The sequence below is a fragment of the Apus apus genome, chromosome 14 (genome assembly GCF_020740795.1).
Source record: "Apus apus isolate bApuApu2 chromosome 14, bApuApu2.pri.cur, whole genome shotgun sequence".
Classification (NCBI taxonomy): Eukaryota; Metazoa; Chordata; class Aves; order Apodiformes; family Apodidae; genus Apus; species Apus apus.
In genome coordinates, this window is record NC_067295.1 from 6,020,909 (window position 1) to 6,045,762 (window position 24,854).

A 24,854-nucleotide genomic window follows, 5' to 3' on the forward strand; every position below is an offset into this window, starting at 1 on the left:
TACCAAAGCCACAGCTGGGACCTATGATTACACTATTTTCTCTTCTTCTCTGTGCTCTTTTAAAATGGCTTGTCTTCTTTCTGAGGTACTTGGGCTCTGCTGCAGGGACTTCCAGACCAGAAATGATGTGCTGGGCTTCAGCCCCTCCATCCTATGGTCCTGGCTACAGCATCTCCACCATCCCCTTGGCACTGGGTCCCTGGCAGGAGCAGCCACCGGTTCCCAGGTTCCCTAGAGCAGGCAGCAGTTGGCTGCTCCATTTCTGTCTCCACCTTGCAATGGGACATCATACCATGCAGTCTCCAAGTGCTTGAATGTCTTCAAGCAGTTCCTGGAAGGATGAGCCATTTAAGCCAGGAAGAAATTAAGTTATTGGAATTGAACAAAAGCAATTTCCATGATAAGTGCTTGCCCTGCAGTTTGCACGTTGAACCTGTCCTGCTGCTGTCTCTGACTCAGGCTGGATTGATGATGGCCCACTCTGAATCATCACTTTGACTTTTCTTGGAGGAGCTGATAACCTGATGTGTGGGTCTCTTCACACATACATTGGCTTTGTCCTTAGGCTAGGCCTAAGTCTTTTAATTAGTGTAAATCAGGAATAATGCTAAAAGCAGTTCTCTACCACTGGTGCAGGTGAATTATTGACTTCATTGGTCGAATTTCATCTTCTCAGAGCAGAATAGAGCCCATCATTAAGCTGTAGAAATCAGCAGAGTTCCGGTTGGGTACGTGGAGGCTGCCATGGAGCCAGTTCCCCCAGCTGTCCCCTCCACATCATGTTTTATATCATATTAAATACGTTTGGTACAACAGCAACAGGACTGTTGCAGGGCATTTTTTCTTCCTTTTAAATGTCCCTGTGTACTGCAGAGCAAATGTACAAATAGCCAACATCCTCAAGCCATCAATTACGACCTCCCCCCCCCCCCCCCCAGGTTGTCTCTCGGCTCCCAGCCACGTGTCAGAGTGACTGAACAGCCCCTGTGACCATGCACTGACTCCCAAACCAGGCTGGCCAGAACGTGTGGGGAGAAGAAGCAGAAAGGATGTCCTGAGCACATGGTGGGCAGGCTTAGAGAAGTGGTAGAATCTACTTTCCTTTTTGTTGTGGTGTGGCCATGAGAGAGCAGGTCTCAGGTCCAGGGTGTTGCGGAAGCCTGGAAAGTGGTGTTGAAGTCAATCAGCAGAGAGATTTTGCTCTGCACTCCTTTCTTTCCTCACTCTCCCTGTTTCCACTCCCTTGCAGAGGATCTCTGGTCTGGTGTACGTGATGTCACCTGCACAGCTATGAATTGAAGGGAGTAAAGGAGTCCCCTTTTGTCACACTGGTGACACTGGGCATGCCAATGGAGTTAACCACTATGCAAGTGTAATGAAACTCTGATCTGCAAATTACTCTGCAGTGAGGCACTTTTTTAGAGATGCACAACACTTTTTCTTCTTGGAGGGCTGGTGCAGGTGCAGAGCAGCTCTGCAGGCATGGGACCTCGCTCTGTTATTTCTGTACCCTTACATCATCTTCTCTTACATCCTCCTCTTTAACCTGACCATGCAGATGCAGCCAGAGTGCTTTCCCCCCTCCTACAGCAGAAAATCCCACCAGGTCCATAAAGCATTTTGCTCAAAATTGGAGAAAGTTGGCATAGTATCAGTTTTTCAGTTTTCAGCCCTGGTCTGAGCTCTCTGCTCTGTAGCATTCCTCCCTCAGCTCTACCCACTCTTGATTTAACTGGATAACCCAGAAAATAAGTTGGGTTTTTGTTTGGGTTTTTGGTTGGTTGGTTTAGGTTTTTTATTTATTTTAAAGAAAAATCTAGGATTTCAGTTTCTTTTTTTTCTTTTTTTTTTGATTTGTTGGGTTTTTTTCTGAACAGGAAACCCTACTGCAACGGAAACTGGCTGCTTTAGCCTGGGTGTGGGTGGCCAGTTCTCCTTCACACAAACCTCCAGCTGCAAGAGCTGCCTCTCCTATAGTGTTGAGGAAGCCTAAGGGATCCAACCTGGCCTATCTGCTACTTCAAAGAGTTTTGCTGGAATGCTGTTGCAGTGGTATGAATTATTGATATTTCTGTTAGGGTTTGCTGCTCATGCAGGAATTTGTAATGCCTCCCTATGTTACACTGTGAATATGCTCCTGGGTCACACCAAGGATTGACTTTAGCACCCTTTTACTTGCATGGTTGTGACATTGATTCAGCCTTTTCAGAGCTAGGGCTACAAAATTAACTAAATGCAATGCAAACAGCTCTTTCCTAACAAAACGAGGCAGTCTGGGGTGCAAGGAGCTAAGATGGAGGGGCAAGGAGAAGGTAAAACTATGTGCATCTGAGCATCCTTTGTCCTGACGTCCTAGTCTGGCATTTCCAGAGCCTGCACTTGCCACTGAGCTTAGCACCTCAGGAGATGGCCTTAATAACATCTGTTTCTAAGGCAACAACCTTGTGATTTAGAAAAGCCTGAGTTAAAAGTGTGAGCATTTACAAACAAACACATTTTACACATAAGTATTTATATACAAATGTATATAAATGTGTACCAGACTGAACAAGTCACTTAGCAGTGGAGAGACAGAAAGCATCTGCCTGAGGGTGATGTGCTGGCAGTGACAATTGGTCTCTGCAGAGTTTGGCTGGAGATTTTGGAAGAAGTAGGAGCAAATTCAAGCATACCTGAGCAGGTTGTACCCACAGGCAATGTGGGGAAAAGCTCAGATGAGGTGTTGGCTCCTGTGGGCACAGGCAGGAGGGAACAGTCTGGTGTGGATGCCTGCCAGCCCTGCCAGGGCAACCTTTGCCCTTTGTCCTGTGTAGGATGGTGAGCACTGAACCTCTCCCTGCTTTGCACCAGGAATCACAATCCTTAGGAGCCAGTGTCCATCAGGAGAGGCTCACTGCCCACCCTGGATCAACACTGTGCTGACAGACACTGGAGAAATATCCAACCTCTTAAACTTGGGTAAACCAGGAGTAAATCTACAGAGACAACCTTGTATGCATGAGATTGAATCAAGCCCTTAATTTGAACCAAAGTTTATCTTCAAGTCTAGCTGAATTAGTTCCAACTTTTCTCCCTCTTTCTCCATGTCCCGTCTGCCCACATGGGCTGTTGCTTTCATGGTGTGAAGTCTGGAGTATTTATTGTGATGGGACTGGAATGCTGAAGATGGCTGCTGGTGGGGCCTTGCTGGCCCTGTTCTGCCTGTCCTATATGAAATGCTCCTCTCTCATCGCTGACAACAGGCTCTATTATATTTGATTTTATTACAAGATACAAATTTCTGTCTGCAGCCCTGGCTTCCAGCACACAGAGGAGTGAGAGGGATTGCCTGGCAACCAGGAGACCAAAAAATTAAGACAATCAATAAGTCTTAATGGAAAGCTAAACAGAGACTTCAAAACCAATCCCCTCCTTCCTCCTAGCCCCTGCCCTGGCAAGTTCATGGTGATGTGTAGCATCCTGGCTACTACATGAAGAATTCACAACTGCATGTGCTGGGAATGCCAGAGGACTGGGGCTGTGCTGTGATTGAAGTGCAAATGAAAACCCAACCTGACTTGAACTTAGGTAAAGCTCTGATCCTGTAAGAATCCTGACAAGCTTGAATATAGCAGGAGTTTGGAGGATTAGGGCTAAGATACAGTGCTGGAGCTGGGTTTGCTCAGTGGATGGTAGAAATCGTAGCTTTGCTCCAGGTTAGTAAAAGTGAACTGGGGGCTGAAGCAGGTGAGGATTTGGATGCAGCAGCTCAGACTATGGGATTATACATTTCATTAGCATGGGAACGAGTTTCCAGACATCAGCCCACACCTGTAGGACCAGTAAACCCCAGCATGATGTGTAACACTGGGTAGGGGCAGCAAGGAACAGTAGGACAGCAGCTTAAAGCAGTCAAAAATCATCTTGGTTGCAGTCGCTTGTCTGACAGCACAAATGCAAAGGTCATTTAGGGCAGCCCAGACAAGGGCAGCATTGTAAATTTACCAAGCCATGCTCTCGCCCATCCATATTTAAGGGTGTTTGCTATTTTTTCCCTCCAAAGTGTTCCCTGCAACACCCTGCTCACGTCCATGCACATTTGCAGGACCAAATGCCATGATTTGGTTGTGGATGTTTTCCAGGGGCTACTTGCACCCTCCTCCTGCTCGTGCACACCCTGAGCCTCGTGGGGAGTGTGTGTGGCATGAGCTGAGCTTTGCAGGAGGGTGTCTTGCTGTGTTGGAGGAAGCAGAGATGAGCAATTTGAATAGGGGACTTGTTTTGCAAAGCCCAAACCGTGTCTATAAGCAGAGCTGTATGAACCACAAATAAGCCATAGCAGCATTGCAGGTGCCTGTGACCCACACCTGAGAGGAAGGGCTCAGTGGTTAGGGTAGCAGTCTAGGAGGCACAGCTCAGTCAAAGGCTTCCCACGTCACCCCCCGAGTCACTCCCTGGTCAGGGGCTGGTTATACAAGCACAGGAGCATTGCCCTGCAGGTGACATGAGATGCACAAGGGGCTGCAGCCCTCAGCCCCAGCAGCACAGCCGTGGTCACACAGGGAGGCCATGACCCTGCCCCTGAGTTACCTTCTCTCCGATACTCCCTCAACACCATGGATGGGTATGAAAAGCATGGGAAGATGCTGGGAGGACAGTCCTGCCAAGAGGCAAATTTGGAAGGTGGTGGCAACATGTGCTTGGAAGGACAGTGGTGAAGCAGGGCTGTTTTGGAGTGCCAGTGGGTACCAGTGAAAGGTTTATGAGTATCCCCAAAGATGCTAATGTAAAGGAGCAGCCCCAAAAGCACTGCTTGTGAACCCACCAAGGTGCTCGAGTGTCGAGGCCCTCTCCAGTGAGAGCTGGGGTGCTGTGAGCTGCAGCCTCCCCCAGGAGAAGATCCTCGCCCCCCTCTCTCTTCACACCAGCTCCCACCCCGGGGCCGGGAGCATCTCCCGCCCTGCAGTGAGGCCAGGGCGCCTCAAATTACACCTGGGAAAGGACCGCTGGAGGGCTGGGACACCCGGGGGGGTATGGGATGCCCTGATGGCCGGGGACCCCCCACGGGGACGGGGCTCCCCAGCGACGAGCGGCCGCTGGAGGTCGCGGGCGAGCGGCTCCGGGAGCCGCCAGCCCCCCGGGCCCGGCGGAAGGCGGAACCGGCGCCGTGCCCGGGCGGGCGGCTCCGGCTCCAGCTCCTGCATCAACGGGCGGGGGGCGAGGAGGCTTCCAGGGTAGAAGCCGCCCCGGCTCGTCCCCTCCCGGAGGCGTTCACCCTGCGTGGGGCGAGCGGGGCCGCATGGAGCAGCCCGGTGTCACCTCCCGCCCCTCGCCATGAAGCTGGATTAGCCGCGGCGGAGCCCCGCACCGCCCCGCACCGCCCGCCGCCCCCATGGCGAAGGAGAGGAGCAAGAAGGCGCTGGTGGAGCTGCTACAGCGGCCGGGCAACGCGGTGTGCGCAGACTGCGCGGCCCCGGGTAAGGGCAGGGGGACCCGGGGGGCGCGGGGCGGTGGCCGCACCTGCCGCACGGCTCGGCACGGCTGGGCACGGCTCGGCACGGCGGCAGCGGGGGGCTCTGCCCAGCCGGGAGCAGCGGGGGCTGCGCCCCGCCGAGGGGCTGCCCGACCCCCCCCCCCCCCGCGCCCCTGACCCCCGGGAGGATGCAGCGGGGATGCTGCGGGGCAGGGTGGAGGGATGGGGATGCGGGGATGCGCTGTGGCGGTACCAGCCCCCGCCGAGGTGTGCCCCCCTCCCGGCTGTGGCAGCGCTGATGTCATCCCCGGCGGGTCCCCGCGCTCTGCAGTGCAGCCCCGGGGCCGGACCCGGCAGCCAGCGGGTGGTCGGGGGCTCTGCCCGCCCGCCGTGCCCCGTGCTGCCGGGGCTGGCTTGTCCTGCCCGTCCCCTCGCCGACAGGCTGGCTTTTGTCGCTGTCCCTGCCCTACCGGTGAGAGAACGGAGCGGGGGAAGCAGAGACACTGCCGTGGGCATCCTGCCCACCAACCTTTGGCCACCGGTGGGTGCCTGCCGGGCGTTGCTCAGCGCCGGGCAGAGGACGGGGCCGAAATGTCCGTGGAGCTGTTAGTGCACAGAGGGGAGGAAGGCTGAGCTAGGGGCATCTTCCTCGCCCTTTGGATGGTGAATTGTTGGGGTGTGAGCGTGGGAAAGCGTTTGCTCCTGCTGGGCAGGGTCTGCATTGTGTGGTGGGACCAGCCTTTGAGGAGAATCTTAGAAAATTGTGTAGCAAGTAACTTTTCCTTTTAAAAATAAACAAAATAATAATAATAAAAGTCATCATATAGAAACACCTACGTTTGCATTAGCTTGGGCAGGATGACTCTGAAGAGGTGCAGAGAAAGGATGTCCTTTTCAGCCTCTGCTATTCTGTAGGTTAAAGAAAACCCAACACTTCAGCTGAACCTTGTTTTTTAAGCTATTGAGCCATTTAGGATTTCAGGATCTATTGGATTCCACTAACGGTTTTATGTCCCTAATTTACATCTCAGGACACTGCAGTTCACTTTCTGCTGCTTTATGTCCCCTGGTATCTGCCTGGAAAGGGCAAAGAACTTTCTGCATAGTGTGAACTGCTTTGCAGGGTTGGGCTGCTCTGCCTGCTCCCACCCATCTGCTGCCCCTCATCGCTGTGGAATTGTATCTTCCCAGCACTGAGCTATCTTGCTGACCACAGCTTAGGCTCACTGCTTAGGTGTCTGTCTAAATTATTCCTTCCTGGAGAAGGCTTTACGAGCTTGGGCCATTCAGGCCAATGGGGTAATTCTCTCTTGCCCTGGGTGTAGGTTAAAGCCCCTCTGCAAAATGGGAAGTTTCTCAGCATCAGGAGGATGGGGATGATACTGTGGGCCGCGTGGAGTAGCTTATGTCAGGAAGAGGGTTGTTGTTAAAGGCTTCAAACGAGCTTGTAAAACAACAAAACTGTATTTTGCTTTTGGTGACATTTGCATGCAAAGATGCCTTTGTGAATCTGAAACTCGGAGAGGAGAATTTGGGCCAGTGTCTTTTGTAACACAAGGTGTGCTATATTCGTACCATTCAGCTTCTCTGCCAAACTGTCATGGCATTGCTTCCCTGGGACTGGATCTGTTCATCAACCCAATTTCTTTAGTGATCACTTTGCTTCAGTTTTTTTTCAGCAAACAAGAGCTATTCATGGTACTGTAATGCACTCATCCAGCCAGGGGTGACAATAAACTGAGATGCCCCGGGCTACTTAACGTAAGATATATAACTTGTGTCTGTAGATAATCTATGAAATATTCAGACTGAATCCTCTTGCTCATCCTGGGCAGGTGGGGCAGACCAGGACTTTCTGGGTGTGAGACAACATAGGTGTCCAGAATGAGGTGAAGTATGTCCTCTGCTGAGAAGTGGGGTGCACAGAAAATGAAAAGTGAGAGCTGGAACTGGGTGGCCAGCTAGACACAGGAAAAGTACCAAAGCAGAGAAAGTAAAGTGCAAATGGAAGAAGAGGGAGGGTGGGGAACGAGCAGCTGAGGGAATCGGGGCATAATTGTGCTTTCCCACATGTGTATATCATCATACTGCTGATCTGTTACAGCTGGGGGGAAGCAAAAGGTCAAGCTCCCTGATCTATTATTACTGCTTCTCAGGTGGGTGTATTTCTTTCCCTGAAATCCCCAGTTAATTCAGGATCCTTGATAAGAGGTAGCCATTTGGCTCAGGAATACTGGTAACAAAGACTAGGATAGGTCAGAGATAGAATGGAAAAATTCTCTGTTAGTCACTTTAATCTGTGTACTTGGAAGCCAGCTGGGTTTTCTTTTGCTCTTGGAAATATTTGTTTCAGAGATCAACCAGGTAGTAAAAGTCTGGAGGTTTTTTTGTTCCCTGCTGCCAAAAAAGATTGGTTTTTTTGTTACTGTCTTGGGTGAGGCTCAGTAGCCATAGCCCTGGAGTAACAGCTTGTCCCAGGTATTATTTTTTATTTATTATGCTCATGTAACAAAAGCCCCTGTTCTTGATGCAAAAGAGCTCACAGCTTGGCATTGTTGTGGCTGAGCTGTGACCATGCAAAAAATCAACTCTCAGGGTGGACAGGGAGCACGGGGGATGCAGTGCTTTTCCTCCTCAGCTTTGTGACTTCATCCCATGCAGGGTGGTCACATCTCCTTGGGAAGATCTAGGCAAACCTGCTGCTTGCCTGAGTCTGGGCCAGGATTTGCCATTTCATTGTGATTGAGAATTATTTAAGGGGACAAGTCCCACAAGCAAAGCTGCTGTTTTCAAGATGTGTGTTCCCCTGGTTTGTGCACTTGAAGCTGGGTAGAACATGGCATTGAATGAGATGCTCTGGAAAGTCAGATCTGTGTTTTCCCAAGCCCAGAGTGCATGTCTGGCAGCAAAGTCTCTCATGCAAAAGCAGAGCTTCCAAAAAAATCCTCTCCAATTTTGAGGGTATGTCTCAGGTAGAGAGAACAGGCTTATGGTGGCTCCAGCCAAGACAGCTGGGAATGCAGAAAGGATATATAAGTAGAAACTAAAAATCAGAGTGGAAAAAAACCTGAGAGGTTACATTTTTCATTTGGAAGGTGTTTTGTTGTTTTTTAATGTTTCTAGATAGGTTTTTATCAATTGTGTCTTTACAAAACCTTACTTTTCAATGAGAGGTTGTTTAGAATAAAAAATGTTTTAGTTGCAAAAACATCCCTCACACTCACCTGTGATGAATAATGAGATTGCATCCACTCCATCTTTGAGGCTGCATTGTGGGGTAAGAGCTGCTGTGATAGAGTCATTAGCTGGGGCACTGGTTCTCCTGTCACTACACACTTCTGTGCTAGAGTGAGGGACCTAGATCTTGGTTTGCAGTGTGCTTGTTTTGGGGGGTTTAAAGATGTGTTTCCACAGGGAAGGCAGCATGGTAAATGCAGCATTAAGTGGAGACTGAGCAATCCTGCTGAATTGCTGGTGTGTAATGCCTCTCCATGTATTAGAATAATCTTTTTTTCTTGAAGACTAATGTGGCAGTTCAGCTTTTTTTTTTTTCCCCACCCTAAATGATTCTTTGTCTCAGACAATCTTTCCTCACATCATGAGATGGATGGTTATCTCAGGGCATAACAAGACCTCGAGTATTTCTCTTTTTACTCCATTTTTCTATGACTTAGGCTTGTGTTTCCAATGGAGCAAGAATAATTTTAGATTGTAAGGAGGACAGTGAGGCTCTGAAGGCAGAAGTGGAAATCCCATCTAAGTGATCCTGCAGTTTAAACCCTCTGGCAGCAGCTTACGTGGCTTGTTTTTATTGTTTCCCTCTTGTTTGGGAGGGATGACTGGGACGTGGACCCTGGGTAACATCAGCCTCTGTGCCCAAGGTCAGAGGGGATGTGGGATGGAGGGGAGTCTGGAATGGGAGCTTTGTGCTGCAAAGCTGAGCAGATTTGGTATTTTGGTGTAACAGTGTCTATAAAAGCCTGAGGGTGGGTGGTGTGTGGCTGAAATGGTTGTAAACACCCATTCTGCAGGCCCAGCATCTTCTTATTTCTAAAGCAAATGAAGCTTTTCCATTCCCTTGATTTCATGAAGCGAGGGTGGTAATTAGAGGGAAACACACGAGTGCCAGGGATTGCTTGATTTACTCAGGATTAAGGAGACCACTGAAAGGATTTGATCTCAACCCTCTCCTTCCCCTCTCCAATTGCTGGTCCTGCTCACTGAGTCACCAGGTCCTGCCTCGTGCTGTCATCCCACTGACATCTCCCCATCCTCTGTGGAGCCACGGGGCTCTGCCTTGCAGCTACTTCTCTCTCTTGCCCCCACTACCTCCTACTGGAAAGCTGTTCCAGAGCTTCCCTGCTCTAATGGCGTGAAACCGGCTTTTCATTTTCATGCTAAAAGAGGAAACTTGTTCCCGCACCTCCATTGTCCTCTCTCATTTATTTTTTTTCCACCAGGAACTTGCCAAGCCCTTCTCTCTGGGCATAAGCAGACTGAAGGGGGAAGAAGGGGAAAAAAAACAATAATCCCATAGCAGTTGCCATCCCATAGCATGATGCCACTTTCTGCAGGGGAAAAGACTTTTGGAAACAAAGGAGGTTTAATGTGATGGTGTTTTCTGTCCGTGCCTGGGTTGCAGCAGAGCCGTGGGCTGCAGGCAGCAAGCAGAGGGGGCTGCTGAGACCAGCCAGCCGAATGAAAAGACCTTGGCAAGTTTAATGCCTTCACCGAAAAATTTTCCAACTCAGAGAGGAGTGTTGGTGGGAGGCTGTTTGGCTTCAGTTTTAATGGCTTTTATTGTTGTTTTTAAAATGCATGGTCAGGGGCTGTTTATTAACCTTCTAATCTCAATAAATAAACAGCTACAGAGCTTCAGTGCTGCACACGAGGTTCTCCTGGCTGGGGTATTCAGGAAAGCAGCAGCAGCTGAGCAGCAAGCAGAAGAGGCTTTCTTCTGTGTTGACAGCCCTTAAATCCCTGTGATCGTATCCTAGGGCACAAGTTAGCTTTCTAATGCAGGGTAAAAAAAGGTCTTGCCTACCTGGAGAGGTCCTCTTCTCCCCTCTAATTCATCTTTTACCACCTCAAACTGGAGAGAGAGATCAGAAAAATCTGTTGAATATCCATCCCAACAAAACCCTGGCCCCCACCCAGCTGGTGTAGCAGGGATGCAGCCAGACATAATTAAGGCTCAGGCCATCATTAGGGTGCTGGAGGATGCGTTAATGGGGCATTGCTGGGCTCTGCCCATCTTCTTGCAGGTGTTTGTCTTGGTCAGCAACATAATGTACTAGATATAGTGAGAACTGTGGTTTAAGGCAAAAGGTGGAGTGGGGGCATTGGGTAAGTTTTGGGACTCTGAGTCCTTGTTCTTGTCTCGTGGCTGCTTGGAGCCTGCTACTGCTTCATGTGATTTCACCTGCTTGCTGCCATCTAGGGATTGTCAAACTGCAGCTGTATGTTTATAGTCTGGATACAGGAAATATTGATTATGTACTTAAAATAAAATGTCCATTGCCATTCCACCTCCAGTCCTCTTTTGGTTTGTGTGAATTGCCCTGTGTCTTCCATTGATTCTTCTTGTTAATGATTTTTCTGGGCCCAGCCTTTTTGTTTTTCCCTCCATGGGCTGTTCTTACCCTCAGTAACGACGGGTTCAAGCTGGAAAATTCATTGTTCTCTGCACTGGGTTTTCCTGGGGCTTGTGGTGGTAAAAGGGGCTGGGTGGGGAAGTTAATTTCTGAATTTAGCTGTATTGCCCAAGTGTTTAGTTTTGTTTTGGATGCTTCTCTAATCTCTGGTTGTGTCTTCCCTTTCGAATGAACAAGATGGGAAAATACCACCCCAATGCCCTTTCTCTGGGTTTAGTTTAGCTTTGTTTAATTGTTTAATTTTTAAAATGGAATCACATCAAGATTTTATTTTGAAAGTCATTATAATCTGTTGATAAGTTACTAGAAATCTCTGCCATGTTGGGCAGTGAAAGTCTTCTAGGGCTGCCATTGGTTGGTCTGGAGCAATGTTGCTGAATGATAAAAGAATTTCTGCACTTACATCAAGGAATCTGTTTTAATATTCCACTTTATCCTAGTTAATCTTTAATCCTTTTGGCTTGACATAATGGAATAAAGTAATTTTTGTGGAGCTTGGGCATGCTGGAGCATTTTCATTAGGCTTCACTGCTGTTTGTTTGAAACTCTGGAGGCTTAGAAAAAATTAATCTTTTTTGAGCAGTGACCAATAAAGGCCAAGATTATGATATATTGCCATTTTGATGCACTTGTTTTGGGCCTTGCCTAGATAAAATGGCCTAAGTAAAATTACTCAGCTCCCCAGATATCCAAAGCAGAGAATGTGCTCCAGCTGTTGAAGTGTCTAGCAGCAAGGTGGCCTTCACCTAGCTGTGGAGATCTCAGCTTGCCAGCCATACAGCCTGGGGACACTGGTTCACTAAACTTTGGTGCTGCCCCAAAACTCACTTGCCTCATGTGAAGATGCTTATGTGAATTTATTCACATGCTTGATAAGATGTTGTCTTATCTGGAGGCAGCAGTGCAGTAATTCAGAGGGGGTCAGAGATTGCTGGAGTTGTCTGACATGTTCCTGAACTGAGAATTTTTCATATTATTGGTTCTCAAGAGCAGAAAGGAAGGGAGAGGGACTGTGATGTGCTCGGGTGCTCCACAGCCACCAACAGCCCCAAGCCTTACAAGGGGCTTTGGAAATGCATCCCTGGAAAAGCGGGTGCTTGCCCTGGCCAGCAGCCATCTGCCTGGGGATCTGCCACCCCTGCCTGCAGCAGATGTGTGGGTGTAGAGGTCCTATAGTTAGGTTTCCTCGAAAATGGTGTCACAAGTGCAGGGAGGGAGTGAGAAGGGGAAGCAGTGTTGGCAGAGCCCTGCAGCAGATGGAGTCAGGGAATCTCCACCCTCCTGCTTCCTGTCTGCGGGCAGAAGGGTGGCATGGAAGGTCACAGGGATGCACCAGCCCTGAGGCTCACATGAGTCTGTAACTGGGTGGCTTGTTCAGATGGTGCTTAGACTTTCCACTTTCAAATAAAGTCCCAGGCTGGCTTGCTTTCTCTTTCAGTTAGATGGCTTCAGCCAGGAGAGCAAGAGCTTCTCCTGAGCTATTGTCGTCAGTCTCACGTGAGTGTGGGAGATCACATGAAACAGAAAAACCCACCTTTATCTGTGGCTGCTGGTCCCAGCCCTGTGCCAAAGAAGAGGGGCTGATGGGAACTGCATCAAAAACCTGGGAAATTTGGTTCCTTCCCCTGAGTGGGCACCTAGCCACATCTGATGAAGCTGCTCATTTTGCTGATCTGAACACAACCATCTCTGAGGAGCCAAGTTCATCTTGCCTAGGGTGTGCTGGGGAGGCTGGTGGCCGTCCCTGCGGGCAGGGTCTGGCAGCAGATCTCAGTGCCCCGTGCAGGGGAGCTGTGTGTCCCCAGGGCCGCCTGCACTGCCACAGCCAGGCCATTACATGTGGAGGAGAAAGCACGTTCCTTTGCTTTTGATAAATAATTGCTATACTGTGAGGAGCGGGTGTCGAGCGTAATTACTGCAGGGGAAGAAACAAATTACGACAGTTTGTGAGAAGGGAAGACCTGCCCTTCCCCCTCGACAGCCTGATGTTGTGGGGCAGCCAGGGGCTGCTGCCTAGGGGTGGGGGGAGTTGGGGCAGAATGGAGTGAGGGGACCTCTTTTGGGGGCAGGCAGGGATTTCGTGGCTGACTCGGTGGCTTTGCAAGGACACTCTTCCTGCTGGAGCGCGGCTGGAATCGCAGGCACTGACATTTGCCAGTGGGAGTGCAAACAAAGATCCCTGTATTGGCTCTACCAGTGAGGCAGGGCCAGGGACAGTGCTGGATGTGTCCTGCCCTGGCCTCTGCCCTCCTCCAGTTCCTCTCCGTACTTCAGGCAGTGCCTCTGCCAAGGAGGAATTTGAAGGCAAGGGACTTGTGTTTGAAGTGCTTTGTGTGAGACATCAGTGCGTGGTTCTGCTCAGAGAAAGCACAGAGCAGGCACTGGCAGCGTTTTTCCATCAAGGCAAGGGCTGGAAACCTCCTGGCACAGAGGGCTGGGCTGCTGGGCTGCTGTAGCTGAGGGAGGAAAGTCTCTCTGTGGAGCACTCCCATTGTAAATAAAATATAAAATAAAACAAGGCAAGGGAAGAGCACAACAGTTCCCCTGAGCTGTTTGTTTTAATTGTGTGATTTCTGTTCCACCCAGTGCTTGGGTGGGATTTGCTGATGAGAGGTGGACATTCACCTCGGTGTGTGAGCATGGAGTACATTTTGGAGGGGTAGGGCAAATGCAGTTTTCTGCATATTGGGTTCTAATGAATAACTGCTGCACTTGAGATTGAAAACCTGTTAATTGTTGGTGTAACTGGTGTAACTATGAACACTCGTGTATTTTGCTTGTGTGTGTATTTGGTGCCTTCAAAATCAGGGAACTTGGACCTGGTGACTCCTGAACTCCCCAGACTTGCCCTGTCCTGCCTCATCTCTCCTTTCCCCTGCACAGAATCCAATCGACCGGTCAAGTGCAATATTCTCTTTCCTTCTTGTTTGCAGACCCAGACTGGGCATCCCACAGCCTTGGGATCTTCATCTGCTTGAATTGTTCAGGAATCCACCGCAACATCCCACAAGTCAGCAAAGTGAAGTCTGTCCGTCTGGATGACTGGGATGATGCTCAAGTGGAGGTACGTGTGCCTGGTTTCACCAGCAAAGCTGCAAAAGAGGGTCCTTTCTGAAGATGCCACAACAAGCATGGTCTCAGAAAGCATGTCTAGATAATTCCTGAATGTGGGAATGAGGTCCATGATGCTGATGGCAAAATGAATTAGCCTTTCATGAGGAAGTTGTGAGAGTTTCCCCTGATTAAATAGAGTGTAGAAATTACTAATTTGGTATGATTTGTCTTTCTTATGTTAGACTTAGCCTAGACTAGACAGTAGGTGAGACCTCTAGTCTCCCACCCTGCCCATCCCCACTGCTCCTGTCTTTGTTCCACTTAGCATTGAAGACCCTTAAACTCACTTCTTGAAGAACTGAACCCTCACAGTGTAAATTCTATTTATGCAACCCACCTGCCTGGATTGGGTGATGTTGCTGAAGCCAAGCCCTCCCAGGAAACCTGTGTGCTTTGACTCTTGGTGTCTTTAAAGCCATGAAGAACACTGCCAGTCATCCATCTTTACCCTGTATGTTGTAGATTTGAGGATTTTCTGAAAGCCACAGCTCATGGAGTCATGTGTTTTACGAAGAAAATAGGCCTTTGTGCATGGCTTTTCCCTTTTCTGGTTTTTTGTTTTATTTTGGTTTTGTTTGGGGTTTTTTTAGTGGATTGAATATGTAAACTTGAGAAGCTCAAAAAACTCAAAAAATAACGAGGAGAAAATATCTTAGGGAAAAAAAACCAAAAGAAGCTTAGCTGCTTGTGATGCTTGTGTGCTTGGCATTTGATACAAGACAAAGCATGGTTAGCGTGGCTGCCTGGGGTAGGGTGGGGATTTTACACAGTGATTTTCATGATATAAATTGATAAATAGGGAAATATGTGGTTTTGTTTGCAGTGTTCTCAACTTGCCTATTTTTTTTACCAGATTAGAAGGGAAGGAGGGCTGTCAAAGCAAATAGAATTAATTCATTTATTAAGTTTTAACACTTCAAGCTCCTTTTTGAGGCTGCTGGCGTGGCTTTTAGTTTAGATAAAAGTAGCTTTTTGGAACAAGCCACGTGCTCCAAAGCAAAGGGCATTTTGCTGGGGGCTGTGACCTTGTTGGAGCCCTAACACATGGAGACTTACAGTTGGTGTCAAGGTTTTGCCTTCTGGTTGCCTAATTTCTGTGCTGGATTCCCTGGGAGCCATCTCATTCCCATGCCTGGGAGGGAGAAATGCCACCACGTGCTGCCTTCTGCTCCCGTGGGGACCAGTAGGGATCGTGCACATGTGACTGGGACACAGACCTGTCCTCAGTGTCATATGAAGCTGTGGCAGCCCTGGCAATAATGATCAATATTAATTTCTGCACCCTGGTTTGCAGGCACAGCCTTTGCAGCATCCCCTCTGTGCACAGTCCTGGGGAAAACTCCCTAAGTGCAGAGAGGCCCCATCCCAATAGATTTATTACTTTCTAGAAACAAGAGAGGACAAGGAAAAATACAGTTAACATTTTTTAATGCTTTCTGCCCTTTCTCTTCTCTTCACAGTTTATGGCCTCAAATGGAAACAATGTAGCAAAAGCAAAATATGAATCTAAAATGCCACCGTTTTATTACAAGCCAACATTTCTTGACTGTCAGTAAGTAAATACCTTTGCTGGTAAACACCATTTATTTGTTTGTGCAGCTGCAGCCTCTGTAATATTTTCGTTTCAGCATGATACTTATTTTTTTTTAGCCACAAAGGAGGTTTCATTTATAAAAAGCTCTGAAAATCTTTGTTCTTCTGCACGCATATGGTAGAGTTTATACTGCGTGTGGGATCTCATTTAATAAGTACAGTTGAGATGATGCAGGAAAGTCAATAGTTTGTCTGTTCCCCAGACTCTTCCAAGTTTCTAAAGCTACAAAAATGCCAATTTCTACCCATTGATTTCCTCTACCTTTTCAGATAGTCCTTCTGCTTCAAAACAGAACTGCTTATCTGCTGTGTGAGATGTTAAGTTACTCCTAACACAAAAATACTGGGGTTTCATGCCAAAGTGGGAGATTTTCTTTTACTGCCTGAGTGACAAATAATATCCTCTGTGAAGAGGAGTGAAAAGGTATTGTCTCCTGCATAGTGTAGAGTAAACCTTCCTGGTAGGCTGGGGTAGACTTTGTAGACCAAGAGGGCTGAGCAGCCAGAATGTGCTGTGCCATCCAGGAAGCAAGATGCACTGAAATTGGTTTTTAGGGTCCAGCCCTTCCAGAGTTTTGTATCTTTGTAAAACCAGTCTTCACAGAGGGTCTGGAGGGCACCATTTCCAGACCCAGTGCCTTAGTATTAGCAAGCTGGTCAGTACTGGTCTCTGAGCCCCGTCCTGTTGCTGCTTGAACTGGTGTCAGTGGCTGAAGTGGGAGATGTGGTTTGGTGTTGTGAAAACAGCATATGAGGCTCTGAGCAGCTGGATGGTGTGTTCACGTGCTGTAAGAGGTGCCCAAAACAGAAGCACTGGAAGGGTCTGTAGGGCTCCTAAGACGAAGAAGGGCACCACAGGCTCCCCACCCTCTCTGGGTGGCAGGAGGAGTTGCTGGCTGTGCCAGCAGCTGGGAGGTGGATGTTGTTCTTGGGGAACAGACAGCTCTCCTGAACTGTTGGGGTCCTGAGAGGATCCACCACCAACATCTATATTGCTGAGCAACAAGATCTCAGCAGTCGGTGGTGCCGTTTTGAGACTTGTGTGTACTGATAGGATGGTGAAGCAAGACTTTCACCTAGTTGTCATTGGCAGGAGAAACACAGTTCTGGGGTATATTTATTGTGTTTAATCTTAAGTGTCAATAAGATGTTGCAGTCCAGCCTTAGCTATTCTTTTGTCCTTACAAGCAGGGGGCTATTTGATATCCAAGACGTTTACATCTTTTCCAGGAGCAGACTTCTGGTTCCTTCCTGAGCCCCATCCCTGCCTGCAGGGGTGCAGAGCTTGTGCTGGGGCAGCCTGTCTGGAAGTGGGGCAGGACCCTCTACAACTTGGGGTTCCCTGAGATCTGGCTGCAAATCGCACCCAGCTCTCCTCACCTCAAACTGAGAGGTGGCAAAAGCTCACCTTGCACCTCAGCCAGCTTGAAGACCACAGGGCTTTTAATTTCTTCTGCTGTCGGGCTGGCAGAAATGCCTGTGGCTCATTCTGAGCTCAGCTGGTTTGGCTTCCTTTGATAAAGCAGCTCAACTTTGTTGCTGTGATATTTTTCCACCTCCACCCTGTGGTGCAGCTGCACTTGGGGGAGCAAGGCTGAGGGGTGGCTGGGCTGCCAGAGCCATCTGTGAGCACGAGAGACCCTGTGGCTGCTCCATCCACAGCCCTTCCCTGTGCCCAATGGAGAGGCACATGGCTGGGCTTATAACCCAAGAGAAACGGGACCTGGAGGGTTTAGGGGTTTTTTGTTGTTGTTGTGATTTCTTTTTTGGTTATTTATTTATGGTTTGGGAGGACGAGGCAAGGCTTGTCTTCCTGCAAGTGGCTGGAAGACTAATTTCTGGTCCTTTTGTGCTGCCAACTAGTGCCTGTTTTGCAGTGAGACAGTTTTCAGCCTGGATGCCTTGATTTCTGAGTTGGGTCCATAGGTGCTGGCCCTGCTGGGGCTCTGCCACGGCAGCAGGATGTGTTGGGATTGATGCCATGGATCTCCTGAGGCTGCTGCAGTATAAACAGCTGTGGGTACATCGTGTGTTGGGAAGGTCTTGAGGACAAGCTGCCAGGTTGTATTTTACTTTTTTTTTTTTCTCTAGTTTGAGGCTCTCTGTGCCTTTCAACAAGACAAATGCTAAACAAGAGCAGGGGAGTTCTGCTTTTTAAGGGGGTGTATGTTTAGCTTTCTCCCCACCTCGCTGCAGACCAGCCACTGCAATGGGTGACACCCCCAGTCACTGCTGGCACCCCCAGTCACTGCTGGCACCACGCTGTTGTGTGCCAACCCACATTCTGCAGCAACAAGATGTTTTGATGCTTTTAAGGATGGCAAGCAGTGCTGGCCAGCTGCATGTTTTATGGGAGGTGCCCTCAGCCTGGGAGCTGCAGGATGCTCATGTACGAGTTGTAGTAAGGACAGGCTGTTTGTTCATTTGAAACTTCTTCATTTGATAATGCTCCTTCTGGAATCCCTCTGCTTTGGTTGCTTGAAGAATTGCAAGGTTCAGGGCAAGAGGGAAGAAATGCTCCAGCACCAGCTTGGTATTTTTTTTCTTGCCTATGATATTGTGTTTGATTGGGAAATACTGGTGTTTGCCCGCTGCATCTGGCTTCTGCATCCTCCAGAAACCCTGTTGTGGCTTCCTGGCTCTGTCAGACACTTGGCAAAGGTTAGAGGAGTTGGATGGGTGCTCTGGAATTGCCCAGGGAAAATTTACCAGCTGTGCATAGGCAAAAAAACCCAAAACACCCAACCAAAAAAAAAGAAAGAAAATCCCCTTCTGTCCTCTCCCCTCTTATTCTCTCTGCCAGCAACTTGGCCCATGCATCAGGAGCAGGGAGCAGAGCAGCAGCTTCTGTACCACTGGGGAGTCCCTGAAATAAATCCTGGAGTCTGGGATGTTCCCACACCACTGCAGCATTGGCCCAAGGAGCCTTGGCTGAGGAACTTAAACCACAGAAACCCTCTTTGGATGGTCACAAGTGGCCACTGCCCAGCTTTGTCCACCACGGCAGCAGGCTGAGAGCTGTAAAATGGCCTTTTCTGGGGCAGGTACAAGCAAACACAGGGTTGAGTTTGGAGTCACCAGTGAGCAATGGGTAGCACTGCTTTTGAGTAAAAACAAAGGAAAAGGCTTTGTTCAGCTGTATGCTTGGCTGAAAACTGGTAGAAGATGGAGCCCAGCTCTTACTGGGCTTGTGCAGAACTATTTTTGCATCCATACCCCTGACCAGTACTTCATGTCATTTTCTGTTGCCTTTTACTTGATTCAGGAACACAGAGCATCGTTCTGTGGAATGGGGTCTGAGCTGCAGGGCGTTGCTGTGCTCCTCTCTCCATGCTTGGACAAGTGGGAGCTGCATCTGCTCCTTATGGAGAGCACTGAACTGTACTGATTGCCAGTACATTTGAGTACCTTGGTAGGAAAAATGGGGCAGAATGAAATGGCATGCATTGTGCTGGGTGGGTATCTTATCTGGAATGAGATGAGACATCAGTCAGAGAGGATGTGGTCCCAGTGAGGCTCCCATCATGAGAAGTCATCTATATAGTCATCTGAAGAACAGTTATTAGCAGAAGTGGCTTGTTGTGTTATGGTGCTATTAAAATGTGCAGAGAGAAAATTGCCAAGTAAATCCCTGGCATTTTTTTCCCTTGCTTTGTCCTTTAAAGTTCAGCTCATTTGGTAGAGGAGCTACTGAGCCCACCACCTCAGTCTGGTATCTGAAGGTACATCTGGCCCCTCCCCGCCCATGCATGGCACACAATGATGGTCAAGGATGCAAGCTTCTCACCTGGTCTCTTCCTCTGGCTTCTCATTTTGCTGGTCCTTTATACAGAAACTTTTTTAATGCTTATTGTTCAGAGGGGCAAATTGTGCTTTGCTCCAGCTTTTATTAATAAGAGTCTTTAGATTTTACATCCATGTCTTTGAAAAATGCCTCATGTCTTGGTTGTAAATCTTGAGGTGCCACAGCATGACCTCTTGGAGTGGCTGCTCATCACTTCTCAAGTGCTGGAGCCTCCTGTGGTGGCTCAAACTGGGCACTCAGCCTTGGCAAGTCTCTGCCTGAGCATCCCTCTGCCCTCAGCTGAGTGCCTGAGATCTTTCTGCTCCTTCAGTCCCGACCAGCCACGGGGGCTTCTCTGCCTGTCCTTCATTTTCTCTTTGTTATTCGCTTGTAAGCCTCTTAATTCATATTGATTCCTCTAAATTCCAAAAGAAATTGCTACAAGGTTAAGACAGTACTGACACAGGCTTTTTCTTACGTGCCTTTAATGAGTGTTTAACCACTCTGAAAAATAGTGTTGTGGTGAACTGGACTGTGCATGTAAAACAACCCAACAAAAAAGGAACTCGTTAGGGCTTTAATTGAGCGTGTTACGATTCTGTGTACTCAGAGTCAGCTTTAACATCTTCAGATCCATAATGCAACATTTTTATGCCTTGACAGCCAAAACCCCTGTCTTTTTGCTCATCTCCAGAAGCTTGCTGTTGGCCACTGCTCTGGGAGGGGTGGATGGCACATTGCTCCCAGGGCTCTGCAAGCTGGGGTGATGCCCAGAGCACCTGGAAGAAGTCTTCAGCTGTCTCATGCCTCCACAAAGCCACTTAAAAAGAAGTCCTTACAATGAGGACCTGCCAGATAGGGAAAGATGTGGAGGCAGAGTGTGATGCTAGATGGGTTTTTAGTCCACTCTGCAGTGGCTCTCCTTGCAGTCTGAGCAAAAATTTGGGCTCAGACTTAAATTTTCATTAAAACTGTTGTTTGACAGAAACTTGGCAGAGCTGCATCCACAGAGCTGCCTGTGGAAAGCAGACTGTTGGGTTTTGTTTTGTTTTTTCTGGAAAAAACCTCTGATATGTTCCAGAAGCTGCAAATTTAGGTTTTGAAAATGGCATTCCTGGATGACATTCATTTCTTTTGTCTTTGTTGGACTCGATGGTGGCTCACAAGGATGCGATCAGGGGGCGGTGGCAGTTGGTGTTTGATGTCTGTGGGGCCACTTTCACTTCTGGCTGGGGCTTCTTGGCTGTTGTGTGTCTCCAAAAAAAGCTGTAGCAGCCAAGCAGTGTCTGTGGTGTGTGCACTGCAGAGCGTCCTAGTCTTGGGTAACAATCAGTTGGAGCTTATGCTGGGCTGGCCAGCACCCTCCACAGAACATGATGACCTGCTCAGCCACACTTTGATATGAAACTGCTTGAGCAGCTATTCTCATGGTGTTTATTGCTGCCAGAAAAGGGCTTTTTTGTACGTGGGACCAAGATGAAACTGCTCCACTGGCTCCTCCTGAAGCCTTCCTGGCTGCCCCTTTGACAGAAATCACTTGTTTTGCTGTGGGTGGCCAGGCAAGCAAACAAGTACCTAAAATGAGATTTGGAGCTCGTGGTGTTGGCAGTGCTTTGTCAGCCTCTGGACCTGCCTCCTCCCCAGTGCAGCCCAGTCCTGCTCCATTTGGGGGATAAATTTTCCCTTATTCTTTTGGAAATGTGGTTTCTCTCTGGAGCTTTGGAGTTCGGTGATATGGGGGTTTTTGTTGTTTTGGGTTTTTTTACTTTGCTCCCAGGTTTTTATCTTGATAATTACAAAGACCTTTCTGTTCTAATTGCCAAAATATGACACATTCCCTGTAAGCAGCAGCCTGCCAGACTTTAGGTGGGCTGTTAAAGCCCTTGGAGCTGATCTTGAAAGCTGTGATCTCTGCAGTTTGGGAATGATGCAGTTATATTTTTTGAACAAACACAAATGGTGTATTTGCCACATTATCCCATCAGCAGAAATGCACTAAAATGCCATGAGGCTGTTGCTACAGCCCTTGCTAGGCACAAATCTCCTGTCAAAATCAGAGAGGGGTTTGGATGGAGGATCCTGTATTCAGCATGTAGTGTCCACCTCAGGTTATTTACATACGTGTTCACTTCAGAAAAAACATTTCAATTGGTTTTCAACAAAGCAACAGATGTTCAGAAGGCCCCTGAAGGCAAACTTAAAATGAAATGGAGATCAGGTCTGCAGTCCCCTGAAAAGGGTGGAGAAGGCTGTATGGCTTGGGGGGCCTCTGGATGGTCCCTGCCCTCCAATTGCTGCCATATCCCAGACCTTGACAAGTTCCTGCTCCTGTCTAAACTCATCCAAGCTGTGCCAGTGGAAATGAGATTTAATGCCAGACTCAAAATCAGCTTTTTATGGCAGGATTGTCTCCAGTCCAGGAGAGTGAGCATGGTCAAGTCCATGCTCAACTTCTCAGTTGCATTGAAGGGAGATGCTGGACTCCTTGCCATCCTCCTTGGGTTTTTGTTTCAGTTTCTTTTGCTGGAGTTGTTCTGCTTTCTATAAATAAAAACTGGAGCAGAAGTGGCAGCTATGGGCCTTGCTCTGAGTTGTCCCAGCAGTGGGCTGCTCTTGGTGTAAATTGTTTTTTTGGGAAATTAGTGCTGAAAGAACCTGGGTTTGTGATGAAGAGGAAAGGGAAGGAACTTGTGAGCTGTCAGAAAGTGCTTGCTGTGAGCTGGGAAAGTGGCACGGCTGGAGTCCTGTCTGCCCTGGGAGCTGCCATAGGAGCCACCTGTGGTCTGGTCCAGATGCTGAGAGAGGTTATTGAGAGCTTTTTGCAGCTTCTCTGGATCCCATTTTGGTGCCTTGTGGCTGCCCGGTTTGTGCTCTCTTGCACAGAAGCTGTGCAGATACTGAACCACTGCAGCTGACAGTGTCATGGGAAACAAGTCCCTGCAGAGCCATGTTCCCTGTGGTGCCAGCCCAGCAGAGTGTGTCTGTTGTGGGATTTGTGGCTATTTGCATTATACAGCAAGAGTGTTTTCCCACTGCTGCACATGAACCTTCATTTATTCTGTATTTAACCACTGGTTCTGGCAGCCTGGCTTGCAGAGACTTGGAGCAGCTGCAGCTCCTGCTGAATCCACTGAAGTCAGCTGGAGCCCAGGGGGTGTGAATTTGCTTCTTTCTAGTTAAATGCCCAGTCATCTTGTTGAAAAGGTCCAAGTTTGGCTATGGTGATAAGATGTCTGCAGCAGCTGGGCTGGAAAAATGGCAAGAAGGGTAACAAATTCAAGTTTTTGTGTTGATTTTTATGACAGAATTCTTGTAGCTTTTGCTGATGAGCAGCAGAAAAGTAAAGAACTTTGTAGTAGGTGTTTCCTACCATGCATCATGGATTTCTTTCATAGATGTAGCAGTACAAGCTAGGAGTTTGGCAGAGTTCTGCCAGGTGGGTTCTCACCACTCTCCAGTGTTTGGGTTCCATACTCCTCAAGGCTCAGCCCTCCTGTCCAGACCCAGCCATTTTCTTCTGGCCTTTTGGAGCCTTTTTCACTTTTCACAGCCCAGTTGTTCCGTGAGATTGGCTGAGGCCTGGGATAGGACTGTCCTAGTCCTTTTCATTTTGAAGAAGCCACCTCTTGCATTCCTGTCATTCCTGGTTGGGGAAGTGTGTGACACCCTGCAGCAAGCTGTGTGTTCAGAGTCCCAAGTGTCACCCATCCTTGGGCTGGGCTTCCCATCATTGTCACAGGTAGAACTTTAACCTGACACATCAACATTGTTTTGAAAAGCTGTCCAGGCCTGACAAGGACACAATATCTCTGCAGCTTTGCCTCCTGAAAGGCCATCATGTCCATGCCTCACACAAGGCACACCCAGTCTCTGCATTTAGAACAACAGCTTCAGGGCAAACATTTGTCTTTTGCGTGCAGTTTGTTGGGTATTTTGCATTTACTGATCCTATTTACTGAAGAATCTAATGTGAGGAAATTAGGTTTAAAATCGTTCGTAAACTGAGGGAATTGTATCCAGAGGCTGATGGGGTGGGTGGGAAGGGGCTATTCTGCTAAATCTGTAAATGTTAGTTCATGTTTTGAATAAAATTGCATGTACAAGCAACCAATTTGTGTTGTGCAACAGTACATAGAAGAAATCCTGGACTCCAGACTATACAGTGCAATTTTTGGAAGGCTTTTAAATCACACTTGTATTTTGATTGAATTAATGACTCTGGCTTCTTCCCTAGCCTAAGTTGGACTCTATCTCCTTTTCTGTGTATTTTTTTTTCCAGGCTGCTGCGGGAACAGTGGATCAGAGCCAAATATGAACGAAAAGAGTTCATTCACAGTGAGAAGCAGGAGCCTTATTCTGCAGGTAGAGAAAGACACTTTTGGCAGATAAGTTCTTTGTTGTTCAGCACCTTCCATTTCTTTTGTCTCTGCTTATATTTTTTTTGTGTTGATTATTGCTCATATGTCGCTAAGGAAGCGTGGTCTTTTGGGAAAGATTCCTCCTGCTATTCCCTGGATTTGTTTTGGAATATTGGGAATTCTAATACCTGATAGAAATAAATCAGATTGAGAGTCTCTCTGTTGACCTCCATGGGCTGTTCACCAACAGCAGGTCAGATAAAGTACCAGTGGGCTGGTTTCTGGTAGCAGGAGGCATGAAGCTGGATTGAAATGGAGGTAAGGGTGTTTGTCTCATCCAGGTGACTTTTGCTTTGGAAGGATGAAGTATGATTCTGAACATGGTTTTGTTACTGGTAGATAAGTCTTCCAGGTCCCCCACTTTCCCCAAATCTCTGTTACTGCCTGTCCATAATACTTCAAGTGTCAGCAGTGGGACGTGGTCTCCTTGTAGTAAAATAAATGCCCAGTGATTTGAAATCACAAAGACCCAGCACATGGTGGCCTTACAGAAGTTTGGTTTAGTGGAGCAGTGAGTAGGTCAGACACTTGTCTTGCAGAGGAGACACAGGACTCAACCATCTTGTTGTGTGGCTGCACCAGCCTAAGAACCGGTGAGAAAATGCATCAAATTAGCAGGGGATTTCTTTGCTGTACATAAGTGGCATTTAATTTATTGTGCATATTAAGTAGTTGACACCAGCTATGTGCTTGGGTGACTCTGGGATAATTTTATTAGCAAAGACCATGTTGCAGATGAAAGGTTAAAATATTATTTTCATGCTGCTTTTCAAGACTAATGATCAGCGAGTGGCTGCAGCATTTTGCTATTATTAAAACCACAATTAAAATCTGATCTC

General features: G+C 48.1%; 1 protein-coding gene across 7 annotated transcripts in view; it reads left to right on the top strand.

Annotated features, from left to right (window-relative positions):
• ADAP1 (ArfGAP with dual PH domains 1) overlaps window positions 1-24,854 on the top strand; it is a 65,257-nt gene that overhangs the window by 6,290 nt on the left and 34,113 nt on the right. For 4 of the 7 annotated variants that reach the window (XR_007890918.1, XM_051632626.1, XM_051632627.1 and 1 more), the window contains exons 2-5: window positions 1,878-2,052; window positions 14,040-14,170; window positions 15,681-15,772; window positions 23,877-23,959. Coding sequence is in view for 6 of the 7 variants with exons in the window: in XM_051632626.1 (XP_051488586.1) it covers window positions 1,878-2,052; window positions 14,040-14,170; window positions 15,681-15,772; window positions 23,877-23,959 (481 nt within the window). In the remaining variant the exon portion in view is untranslated. Of the gene's footprint in view, window positions 1-1,877; window positions 2,053-5,132; window positions 5,457-14,039; window positions 14,171-15,680; window positions 15,773-23,876; window positions 23,960-24,854 lie in introns of those variants that run through there. The other 3 variants (XM_051632624.1, XM_051632625.1, XM_051632629.1) reach the window with 3 other exon arrangements.